We start from the raw sequence: 13,533 nt of genomic DNA, 5'->3' as shown, positions 1-13,533 counted from the left end.
ATGACCCTTATCCACAAACAGTCACAGTTACTGAAAAAACTGGATGGATCAAAATGCCCTGAGAATTTTAGACCAGTAAAATCTTGTCAAAACCATCACTTTTTTTACAATTAGTTTTTTGCTTCAAATGTGTTTGTTTTTTACAATTTTACATTTTTATAGTTTTTGTGTTTCTCCTCCTATTTTATGTTAAAACCTTTCTTTTGGACATTTTGTTCCAGTGAGGCTAGCACACATGGGTGCTCTGTAACAATACATATCTCATAGTCTAATATATAGTTTTCTAGTATACAATTAATATATATCATATAGTTGATATGTGTAAATAACATGGATTTTAAATCATTCTGGTTTATCATGGCGATGTGTTACATGTTTTTTTAGCAAAGTTGTGAGAATTTCACTGTAGATTCTACACATGACAATGCAACCACTACTGTGAAAAATGTGTTATCTTCATTTCAGCAACTGATTCGAAGTATAAAATGCATTTGCTTAGCAGTTAACTTCTCATTTTTATGTCAAGTGCTCTGCTCCATGCAACACCATGCAAACCTGGCTGGTTGGAATCCTGCTTTCATTCTTTGCCTACGTATCTGCCTGCCTGACTTTCTCTTTCACAGGCACTCTACTAATGTCTGTCTCTGCTGAATATTCTCTTTGTCCATTGGTTTTTAGGCCGACCCTCTCCATGGCTCATAGAAATTTAACTGGTAGTTGCAACGTCAACTGTGGCTGCAAAATCCACGAATATGCACCAGTCTGTGGCTCAGATGGCATCACATATTTCAACCCTTGCTTGGCTGGCTGTACTAGTGTTGGGAACGATAGCACAGGAGTGAGTATGTTTAACCCATATCTGTTCGATATGCATCGAAGTGTTGTTTATTTTGGTTTTGGTTTTATTCATGTCAAGTCATTTGTGACCTCAGCAGTCCATGAATATACCACTAAAGTGAAATTTCCACCTTTGAAGCAGTTGTATGTCCTAAAGGACTGCCAGAGATGTAACTGCCTGTGCACAATGTTTTGGAGTGCATGCCATAGGGATGGTGGGTTGTAAATGCCGGCCTCATCACAGCATGTAGAATGATAGAGGAGAGTCCATAACTCTCCACATACAAATCATAGCAGTCTGAAGAAAAGCCTTAGGGAAGCCTTCCAATAAACCAATACTCATTTAAAATACCCAAGTCATAAAAATAGCTAAAATGTGCATGTCAAAAGTATTCTAGTCTAAAACTCTTTCAGCATACTGAGACGGTGATACATTCTTCTGTCATAAATGAAGGAATAATATGATATGGCATATCTTATTGATGTCCGAAGCTGACCTGATCCTTTTAAACTTGCCAACTTCTCTCTGGATGATAATCTGTGGTCCTTCTAACAGGGATGGCCAGAAATTAAAGGGTCATTTACCTGAGGTGTTCAGGTCCCCATACAAGTGTGGAAATCGCTCTTGTATTGTATTTTCTTGCTCTTCAAACAATACTTGCAGCAGCATTTTGAATTAACTGGAGGCTGTATAAAAAACAAATTAAAACAGCCAGTGAACACCACATTGCAGTATTCAGCCCTACTAGAAATACTTATTTAGAAAACACCTTAATTTTGCAACATTTTTAAAGATGGAAAAAACATGGTTTTGTAATGTGTGATTTAAAAGACATGCTAATGTCAAAGATAAAGCCTAATTGCTGGCTATTTTAGCAAAACTAGAGGTGATTCCAACTGAGTTAAATAATGACAAAATATTATTGCGATCAGCATTATTCCCTTCAATATCCACTGCTTTAACTCACTAATACATCTAATTAACAACAACATCTGAGAAATGTGATTTGGTCTGATTGAAAGGTATGACTGGGTGTCATCTGCAAATGAGTGAACATTAATGTTGTGTTTTCTAATGATGGATCCCAGTGGAAATATGTAAAGTGAAAAGAGTAAAGGCCCCAGTACTGAACCATGCGGGACACCATATTTAACTTCTGTGTATAATGACTGAGTACTGTCGGCACATTTCTGTACATACTGGAAATGATTTGATAAATTAGAACTAAACCAGGTAAGGATTTGCCTATAAGCCCAATGACATCTTCCAGCTTATGTAGTAAAATAGAATGGTCAATGGTATCAAATACTGTGCTTGTGATGTGTAAGGTGAGACTGAAGTTGATTGGTGACTACTTGTTCAAGTATTTTAGATAGAAAAGGGTAAATTTGAAATAGATCTATAATTCTTAAGTATATGTCAGCCGTGGTCTGACTTTTTAAGCAATGGTTTGATGACTGACACTTTTAGTATATCAGGTACTGTGCCATGCAATAATGAACTATTGAAAACGCTAAGAATAGGTGCTGCAAGAACATCCGTTGCGCTTTTTACTAGTTTTGTTGGCACTGGAACTATGAAACATGTAGTACGTTTCATTTTAGAAATTAAAGTCCATATGAAAGCAATACTGCAGTGTAAAAGAAGTAGGCAATAAAAAGTAAAAAGAAGACTTTAAAAACTACCCAGAATAACTGTAGAGGTGGACAGTTGAACAAGCAACCTAAAGACTAAGTCAAATGGGACCAGGTGACATTCTTTATTCTGCTGACATTGCACTCCCCCTTGTTAATGGCCTCTTTATGTAAATAAAAGAATATGATTTACTCATGCATCATAAGCAAGAAAATGGTTTTAAATGCAGTCACAATTTACAGTTTGTTTTAAAATGCAGAGGCTCATCTGTGTGCCACAATTCTTACTAGCCTCAGTAATTACTGATATATTTTTAAGTTTAACATTTAGCCCATGCAAGTCAAAGATGAAAATGAAATTCAGACAGTACCAGAGAAGAGGTGGAAATTAAAGACAGCATTCCCGTTATAGGAACCCTGGGATAATTAGCATTTCTACTGTTTGTACAATATCTGGGAAGTGGATTTAACCTGGATTACTTCAAAGAGCTTATTTCTGATAGATTTTGAAACAAAACAGACTTAATTATTATTCAACAAGGTCATAATGCTTTTTATTGAAAATTATGTTTGATGAACATATGAAAATCCATCTTATACTAAAAAATACTTCAAGAAATCTTTCCTAGGATGTTTGCAACTCATTATGGCTACAATAAGTATAGGACTGTGTAATTTACTTAAAGGTGATTTAGGAAATCGGAAAGAAAAAAAACACAAACGCACACGGGGTCACACAACAGAGCTAGAAGTATTGATTTCAGTTTTATGGACATTACCAGATCCATTATTTTCAATCATAAAAGTTTTATGACTTTTATGACCTGACTGGGATAAAAATACTGTTATGACTAATATATTCTGCAAACCCCACTAAAAATCCATAAAACCCAGTCAAAAAATTTGTACTTAATAAATAAAAAAAAAAAATTAAAGTAATGATAATGAGTTTCCACAGCTGTTATAAATGACAACTACTTAGATTTACAGGAGTGAATATGTGCCCTTGGTGCAGAAAAAAAAATTCAAATGAATTATAAAGCTTCAGATTCATTAAAGTTGTGTAAAAAAGAAATAAAGAAAAAAAAAGAAAAAATAGAAAGAAAGAAAGAATTGCAGTGAGTACAGTTCACAGATACAGAGATGAAGACAGGACAGGATGAGACTACTCAACAGCTATTCATACTGATAACTGCATATGTGGACCTAATGTGTGTTTCTTATACATCTAATTTTGTTGTGCTGCATTTAATATCAGTAGTTGTAAGAATCTCATTGTACCCAAGACAGTGCACTTGAACTGGAAATTAAAGTGTTAAGCTACATGAAGGAATAATGGACAGTAGTGAGGCAGGACTATGCTTTTCACAATAAAACACCCACAAGTTTTTGGTAATAGAAAATGGAATGATTTTTTCAACATGGTTCTCTCATATTAGAGATGGACATTGAAAGAGCTTCATCTCCTTATTTAGAAAATTGGCAGTAGATGAATTGTAGCAGTCCCAAGGTGAATAAAGTGAAATGATGAGCCATGACTTATGAAAGCTTATTGGGTCAAGTGCCCAGGAAAATACCAATATCAGTACTTAAGTAAATTGATTGAGAAATTAGATACAGTGGATTCAGAATGTATTTAGACATCTTTACTTTCTTCACATTTTATTTTAGATGGTGTGACAGATAAGGGCGCTGTTGTCCCATTGAACCCTCAGACAATACATCAGATAACCTATAAAAGTCCAAATTATGAATTTATTATAATAATAATTTGCACAAAGCACCCTCCTCTCCACAATACTCATATAAATAAACACAATTCACAATAATCACTAATCCTCCTCTCTCCCAGACATGTTGCCACTCTGCCACCCAGCTCAGCTCGTTTGTCTGGGATTTCCCAGAGTCCTTTATATTGCTTAACCCGAAAGTGTTTTGTCCCTCCGTCCATGATTCCCCATCACTTCCGGGTTAGACAAAAAGTCCTCTTTTCTTCATCCCGGAAGTACGTTGGTCCTTCCGTTCCCGTGACTATGACGTACTTCCGGATTGTAGTAAACACCAGTGTCTCTGGGCCTCCCTGCAGCGTCCCCTTGCGGCCCCCATGGTATCGAGCAGGGCTGTGAAGGAAAACTCCAATATCCATGATGCCCTGCTGGAATTCGGGGCACCTCCATGCTGCCGGAAGGGCTCCATCTAGCGGCATAGGGGTACTGGCTGGGATGAGCGGTCGGCCATAGTCCACAATGGATACATTTTCCATTTCTGCCCATCAATGTACACTCAGTAAAAGCTCATTTTCAGAAAGGTTTGCAAATGTATTAAAAATAAAAAACTGAAATCTTGAATTTATACAAGTAATGTCGTTATAGAACTCCATATTTTAATTCAATGCATCCTGTTTGCATTATTCTCCCTGAGATGTGGCTAGAACGTGTTGGATTCCACCTGTGGCAAACTGAATTGATTGGGCATCATTTGTTAACCACACACTGTTGTAGGTAACGTCCCATAATATACAGTGAATATCAGGACAAAAACCAAGCCATGAAGTACAAGATACTCTCTTTTGACCTCTGTGATAGAATTTGTGATGAGGCATAGATCAGGGCAAAAGGATAAAACCATTTGTAAAGCTTTGAGTATTTCCAGGTGGATAGAGGCTTCAGTAATTGTGAAATGGAAGAAGTCTGGAACCACCTGAACTCTTTTTGGAGTTGACCAACCAGCCAAACTGAGTATCTAGGCAAGAATGGTCTTGGTCAGGCAGGTGACACAGAACCCGTTGGTACCAAAGCTTCAGATGTCCTCTGCTGTGATAGGAGAAACTGTTGGGAGGACGATCATCTCAGCAGCGCTTCTTCAATCAGGCATTTATGTTAGAATGGCAAGATCAAGCCACTTGTGAGTAGAAGGCACATGACAGCCTGCTTTGAGTCTGCCAAAGAGTATTTAAATGACTCTGACAGTATGAGGAAAAAGATGGTCTAAAAAGGCAACAATTGAACTCTTTGGGCAGAACACCAGGTGCTGCTCTTAAGCTACCTAATACCATACCTACAGTGAAGTGTGGTGGTGGTAGCATCATGCTATGCATAGGGTTACTTCTCAGTGGCATGGACAGAGAGACTGGTCAAAACTGAAGGATGAATTCAGCCAGATGCAGAGAGGTTCTTGAAGAAAATCTGCTCCAGAGTGTATGTGACTTTACACTAGGGTGATGGTTCACCTTTCAATGTGACAATGACATGAAGCATTCAGTCAATGTCTGTCATTGAGTGGCCTAGTCAAAGCCCAGAGTTAAGCTCCAGAGAACATCTTTGAAGAGACCTGCCAATGGCAGTTTCCAGAAGCCTCCCATTAAAACTAACAAAGCCTGAGAGGATCTACCATGTAGAATGGCATAAACTGCCCAGCTTGCAGAGACTTACCCAAAAGACACAAAGCTGTAATTACTGCCAAAGGGGCCTCTACAGTGTACTGAATTAAGGGTCTGAATACTTTTTTCAGTTTTTGATTTTTAATAAATTTACAAACCTTTCTGAAAACATTCAGTTTATTTTTGTATCATGTTTTTCACTGAGCACAGTAACAAGTTCTCAGGTAAAATACAGGTATAAAACATGTTTTCAATTTGTTATTGTATGTTATTAAGTGCAGATTGAGAGGCAAAACTGGCAAATTTGTGCTTTTAAAATTAAATCTGCAATATAATAAATTGTACCTGGGTTCGCTTCCCGGGTCTTCCCTGCGTGGAGTTTTCATGTTCTCCCCGTGTCTGCGTGGGTTTCCTCCGGGCGCTCCGGTGTCCTCCCACAGTCCAAAGACATGCCGGTTAGGTGGATTGGCGATTCTAAATTGGCCTTAGTGTGTGTGTGTGTGTGTGGGTGTGTTTGTGTGTGTCCTGTGGTGGGTTGGCACCCTGCCCGGGATTGGTTCCTGCCTTGTGCCCTGTGTTGGCTGGGATTGGCTCCAGCAGACCCCCATGACCCTGTGTTCGGATTCAACGGGTTGGAAAATGGATGGACGGATATAATAAATTGTACAGAAATTGAAGGTGTCTGAATGCTTTCTGACTCCACTGTACTGTATGTGTATGAGCAGCAGGTGACAATGACAGAGCCAAGTGCAGATTTGATTTTTTTAACTTTTCTTTAAAGAAATAAATAGGTTAAACACACAAGAGTCGTCCAAAGTAATATCGTAGAAAAATATTTTCGTAAATTACTATATCAAGTGGTGTAGGTAAGAGTAGCTTGTTACAGTACTGTTTATGCTGTAATCATGTAAATGACTTTTAAAATAGTAAGAAATAAAGGATGCATTTTAACAAATAAATTGAGACTTACTGCTTCTTAAAAAAGAGCATTTTTAAATGGTGCAAATTATGGGAGTCATTAAGAGTGGCTATGATAATCAGGGTTCGGCTGTCAGATGCCTTCAGCCACCAGCCCGCTGCCACAACAATTCACCGAAAATCCAACAGGGCTAATTCATCATCCTCTTATATTCCTCTTTGTTTTTCCACTCATGCCTGCTTCTTTAAGAATTTTTTTAATTGTTTCATTTTCATCCTCTAACTACCTGATCAGTAAAATGGGGAATATTTTTTGTGTGTTGGCATCATCCATGGTACTCTTAGCAGATCCTGCCTAATTGTCCAGACTGTCACGATATTAATAGACACAGATTTCGGCTTTATGTTAGATGAAATGAAAATTACTCCAACATTAAAAATGTTCAGCTCCTGACTGTATTACTTTACATCGAGATCTTAAAAGTTACATAACTCCAACAACCTGATGGGACCATTACACTCCAGCTTCAGAACATAATATATCCAGTTGTGAAGCGTCTCTACTTTGAGTAACTAATGGTTCACTGATATCAGCAAAGTCTTAAGTAGTTAGTGTTAATATTAGATTAAACCGTAGTGATAGATAGATAGATAGATAGATAGATAGATAGATAGATAGATAGATAGATAGATAGATAGATAGATAGATAGATAGATAGATAGATAGATAGATAGATAGATAGATAGAACGAACTCCAGCAGCAGCATACTGATAAAAAAACAATATGTGATAAAAATGCAGGTATAACAGACAGTAACTTTGAATAATGTTAACGTTTACCTCCCCGGGTGGAACTGAAGAGTCACATAGTGAAGCATATAAGAAGAGCATTTTACATACCAGAATATCAGAGAGCATCCTGGGAATCTTTACTTTCCAGTGGTTTAGGGCCTAACTGAGTACCAGGCCAAAACATTAAAAAGCAACTTTAGCATTAAATGTTGATGTTCATCCTAGATCTTCTCACTCATACCCTGCCCTTGGAGAAACGAACTACTGTAAGAGCACAACTTCTTAAAGTTAACAAAACAGAGCTCATGATAAATGGCACTAAAGCCCGACCTAAAAGAAAGAGATATCTAGTGAAAAGTAATATGGCTCATTTTGTACTCCTACGTTAAACATACAGACAATTTAAAGCTGACAGACTCAATTAGCTACTGGTAACAGAATTAACATTTTGTGAACAACTTATGTCTGACTAATAGCTACTAAATCATACCTTTGTAATGACAAACCTTGCTCTTATTTTTTTTTTATTCCTCTACAATATTTGTATGCTAATCTTTTTTTTCTGCCACTAAAAAAATTGTCCATGCACTTAGAGTGTTTCCTACTAGACTGCCATGAAGTGCTTAACGCTGAGCCTCACTTCTTGAATTGTGCTGTAGCTCTGTGAAATATGAGGTGTACAGTTATATAGTTCTTAGTCATGGCAGTCACTATGGAAGACAATATTGAGTATAAAGAATTACTGAGTATTAAATTCAGCATTTTGTTTTTTATGATTTGGTTTTAGAAACCGCATGTGGTCACCATCATCATGTAAGCAAGTCAAAAACAAAGATACTTCCAGGTTCATTCACTTCATAATTGCATTGTGGCAGCCTAAATTGTAATCGCGTTGAATTGTGAAGTGTCTAGTGATTCTCCCCCATAGGTTGGAAGCCCTGTGCTCATTCGTGTTTAACTCCAGACTCTTACTTTTCTTCTCATAGTTCAAAGAGGCGCTCTTAGGTCGATTAATGATTTTTAATTAGTGTGACTAGTGTTTTGTATTGCTAGATAAGCTACAGCATCTTACATCTCTGCCCAAGGAAAAGATTAATTAGAGTACAAATTTGAAAGGGAGTTGAATTGGGGGTCTTTCACATTAAGGTCACATTATTGACATTATTACAAAAACCAAGGGTCTCCTATTTCAGACCAAATTGGAGTAGAGTGTTGTACCATGTTAGCCATAGATTGATACAGGAAAAGGTAGGGTGAAGTGGCACCTTTTGCATTTGTCATCTACTGTATTTAGTTAGCCAATAAAAGCTGTCATTTCACCCAACTTTCTCCTAGATCAAATTGGAGCAAAGAACATCCTGACTGCTGCCTTGAAGTCAAAAGAAAGAAATGAGTTAAGAATATGACCAAGCAATCATCTATAATACATGGCAAATTGTGACAGGATGTGTTAATAAATAACTCATGTGGATTGGTACATTTAGACAGTTCAGAAGACAGGGTTCCATTTTGTAGGACCCAGTCCAACATGAAGTGATCGGAAGTCTAAAATAAACACTACACTTAATTCCTTCTTCCTATAATAACTAAAGTTTATCAGATATTCAAACATAATTCAGTTCAGGTTTGTAGATGCCAGAGCCTATCATGGTAGCACTTGGACCAAATCAGAAAACAGTCTCGGAAAGGGCACCAGTCCACTGAAGACCCCTATACCACTCACACTTCCACTCTTGTACTCACCCTGGGGTAAGTTTAGCGTGGCCAGTTAGCCTAACCTTCACTTCTTTGGGGACGGGGAAAGAAAACCAGAGTACCCAGAAGAAAAGCCATTCAAACTCAGGGAGAGCACATGTGGCATTCGGACCTCTGAAGCATTGGTTCCCAGATATCTAGTGAAATGTGATATGGCTCATTTTGCACTCCTACATTAAACATACAGATGATTTAAAGCTGACAGGCTCGATTAGCTACTGGTAACAGAATTAACATTTTGTGAACAACTTATGTCTGACTAACAGCTGCTAAATCATATCCATATGCTGATATTTTTGTTGACTAAACAAAACTGCAGATACTATCACGTTACGAATCAAAAAACATTCTGACTTAATGAACTTGCACTTTAAGACATAAAATATTGAAATTATGATTTCTTCTATATGAAATACACAGCACCCTGATTGGTGAGAAAAAAAAACGTGTTGACAGCGGCTCGTCTAAGGCTTGGATGCTAAAACTGTAGGCAGAATTACACAGGCTCTCGCTAATCTTATTACCAAGGAGAGTCAGCATGGCAACAAATAAATGTGTTAGGCTGTCTTTGCTTCTTTTCAATTTTGACCATAAATACAGCAGCTAAAAGAACTGCACACTGCCTTTTGTGAAATTTCATTGGTCCTCCCTTCTGTCTCGAATGATGTCTGTGAAGGTTATCTGTGTGTGGCTGAGGACGCCAATCCTGGAGCTGCTTCTGCCAATCTGGGTTCCCTTATCTCTCCATCAGAGTGTCAGGCCGTACCATAATATACACAACTAGTGCCTTGTAGATCTTTTGTAAGCTAGGCCTTGGGGGTGTGTTTGAAATGCTTTCTTTGGCCAATGTGAGCTTTCTGAGTTTGGCCTAGCTGCTAGTCAAACTTGTCTCGGAAAAAAGGGAGCTGGGCAGTCTAATGTTGTGGCATCTTCACTTAAGTTGTTTTTTGCAAGATGAGGGCTTCCATGCTGGTTGCCTTGATATAGGGACACTGAAATTTGTGTGCTACTTTGATAGCCTGCATGTGAAATGTATAAATGTATTGTTCAACTCAAAATTATATATCACGCGCATCTCTCACGTATAAAATTGTTCAAAATGTTTCCAGTGGAGGATCCAACCAATCAAGTTCCAGCCTCACTAGGTCACATGTTTTGGGCCTGCACCAAATTAACATCATTCTGGACCAAAATCTTTAAATGCCTTTCAGACAGCTTTGGTGTCACAATCCTTCCTAATCCACTAACAGCTGTGTTTGGGGTCCTTCCAAATGGTCTTAAAGTGGGGAAGGACAAACAAACTGTGATCGCCTTCACTACACTATTGGCACACAGACTTATCTTGCTCAATTGGAAGAATCCTAACTCTCCTATTCTAAGTCAGTGGGTAACTGATGTTATATACTATTTGAAACTGGAAAAAGTCTAATTACAGTAATCCCTCCTCGATCGCGGGGGTTGCATTCCAGAACCCCCCGCGATAGATGAAAATCCGCGAAGTAGAAACCATATGTTTGTCTAGTTATTTTTATATATTTTAAGCCCTTATAAACTCTCCCACACTGTTAACATTATTAGAGCCCTCTAGACATGAAATAACACCCCTTAGTCAAAAGTTTAAACTGTGCTCCATGACAAGACAGAGATGACAGTTCTTTCTCACAATTAAAAGAATGCAAATATATCTTCTCTTCAGGAGCAGAAAATTTCAGAGAGAGAGAGAGCTCGCGCTAGCAAAGAAAAGCAAACAATCAAAAAATCAATATGTGTGCTTTTAAGTTTGTCGAAGGACCGCAATAAAGCGGCATTTTTTAAAGGAGCGTCAGTATCTTCTAAGCAAACAGCCTCTGTGCAAACAGCCCCTCTGCTCACATCTCCTCCGTCAGGCGCAGAGAACGTCAGAGAGAGAGAGCGAGATTAAAGCAACAATCAAAAAATCAATAAATGTGCTTTTAAGTATGCGGAAGCACCGCGATAAAGCGGCATTTCTTAGAGGAGCGTCCGTATTCACTAGGCAAACAGCCCCTCTGCTCACACCCCCTCCGTCAGGCGCAGAGAATGTCAGAGAGGGTGAGATAGAGGCAGAGACAAGCAAACAATCAAGCACCGCGCGGGAAGCATATCTTATAGCATTGAGGAGTTTTAGTTAATACTTAATACATGCTCTGATTGGGTAGCTTCTAAGCCAATAGCGTCCCTTGTATGAAATCAACTGGGCAAACAAACTGAGGAAGCATGTAACCTAAATTAAAAGACCCATTGTCCGCAGAAATCTGTGAACCAGCGAAAAATCTGTGATATATATTTAGATATGCTTACATTTAAAATCCGCGATAGAGTGAAGCCGCGAAAGTCGAAGCGTGATATAACGAGGGATTACTGTACTTAGAGGATCTGTGCAGAACTTTTCAAAACCTGTCAGGATCTAATCAATACCATTTTAGAATAAGCTTTTACATTGAGGAAGCAGGTTCTCTCCCTTCTTTTACTCAGTATATCTTTGATTAATTTATCTATTCACTTATCTTTACTAGTATAAAGTTTTACACTGCAGGCCTAACTCTCTTTCCCAGGGGTGGGGGTTGATTTGTTTAGGACCTTTTTTTTGTAAAACTTGAGTTATGTGTATGGAATGTTATTTGGTTTTAATAAAATCAATAAAAAATTTAAAAAAAGAAATGCTTTAACATGGAGGACTGGGACTGACCACATTCAGATTAAAAAAAAAAAAACTACAAAGACAATAGATAACCAATTATACCTTTCATATTTGTGCCAAAGTTCAGACGTCAATGTTCTTCAGGTTTGATGGGGTTACAGTTTAAAGGTGTATAGCAGGGGTGTACAAGTCCAGTACTTGAAGCCTTAAGTGGCTGCCGCTTATTCTTCCTGCCATTTTCTGAATCAGTGGCCAGTTTCTGTTGTTAATGGACTTCTTTTCCATTCATTTTAATTGTTTAAGTCTCAGTTCTCTGAATTGCACTTTTGTTCCTTAAATGGCAGCCAAATAAAAATGAGCTGTTAACTGAGCCAACAGATGACCAGCTAAGCTGGAGCCTCAAACTCTAACTAATTCCACTCCAGCTAGTCTCTTAATTAGAAGGCAAGTCCTGTTGTTAATTAAACCCGTTATTTAATTCCATGGCTTGTTGCTGCTTTCATTCTGCCACAACAGATATTACTAAAACAGCTGATTTTCTTTTTTGTTTTGTGGACCTGAGCAGATTGACATTCCTGAGACGATCACCTTTCTGGATTTTCAGATATAATATGATTGACAGGTTTGCTGGTCATATGCTGGCTCGTTTTGTATCTCATTACTATTTGGCTGCTAATTAAGAAAAAAAAAAAACAATTAAGATGGCTGAGTCTTAAATAGCAAGTCAATTAAACTTAATACAAAAAAAGTTAATTAGCAGCAAAAACTGGAGCCTAATTAAAAAAGGGTTAGAATGAAAACCTGCAGCCACTCCAGGATTGAAGTTGGCCACTCCAATGTAAAAGAACACACAAAAGTAAAGGAAATCTGCTTTTCCCCACAAACACCAACTTTGTCTGTGAGAGATATTTCAACCATGGAAGTCTACAGATTTCTTTGTTATTATTTAACAGCATGTACACGAAACATTATTATTTTGTGCATTTAATTTCAAAATTGAAATTTTGCTGTACTTGCACGTTGCACTAACAGACTACCTCTGCCTGCTAAAGCTAACAATTTAATTTCTGATGAGCTGTTCAGACTCTTCTCCCACTGCGTCTCTGCTGAATTTTTTGAAGCAGGTTCATTAGACCTTATTTTGCTGACACAGAGTAACACCACCACGGCAAAGGGTATCGAGTTCATTAAAGAAAGAAAAAAATATATAATATTAGGAGCCAGACAGAATTTCTGTTTTATTCTATAACTTTCTTACACCAAGTAAATGTCTTTTTGGCATGTCAAAAATGACCATCCTACGTCAGCATTCTGCAACAGCAAATTCAATTCCCTTAATATTTGTATTTTTGTCCTTATCAGTGTAGCACATTTCAATAATGGTTATTTGATCTGCAGAAAAAATACTGCTTCAGTGAAAAATGCCTATGTAAGGTGTTTTACATCCTATCACTTACCGTTTTAGAAGGTGACCTCAGTGCAGACACCGAAAACACAGCAGGCCAATAACTCACTTGAAGCTTCATATGCAGAGCCAGCGAAACCCAATACAACTCC

At 37.9% G+C, this 13,533-nt stretch overlaps 1 protein-coding gene across 2 annotated transcripts in view; it reads left to right on the top strand.

Annotated features, from left to right (window-relative positions):
• Positions 1-13,533, top strand: part of LOC120530279 (solute carrier organic anion transporter family member 5A1) — a 204,077-nt gene that overhangs the window by 170,728 nt on the left and 19,816 nt on the right. For both annotated transcript variants that reach the window (XM_039754622.1, XM_039754623.1), the window contains one exon: positions 679-838. In XM_039754622.1, coding sequence (XP_039610556.1) covers positions 679-838 — 160 coding nt within the window. The remainder of the gene's footprint in view (positions 1-678; positions 839-13,533) is intronic.

The sequence above is a fragment of the Polypterus senegalus genome, chromosome 5, assembly GCF_016835505.1.
Source record: "Polypterus senegalus isolate Bchr_013 chromosome 5, ASM1683550v1, whole genome shotgun sequence".
Lineage (NCBI taxonomy): Eukaryota > Metazoa > Chordata > Cladistia > Polypteriformes > Polypteridae > Polypterus > Polypterus senegalus.
Note: the sequence above shows the minus strand (reverse complement) of the source record. Positions and strands in the feature narration are given on the sequence as shown.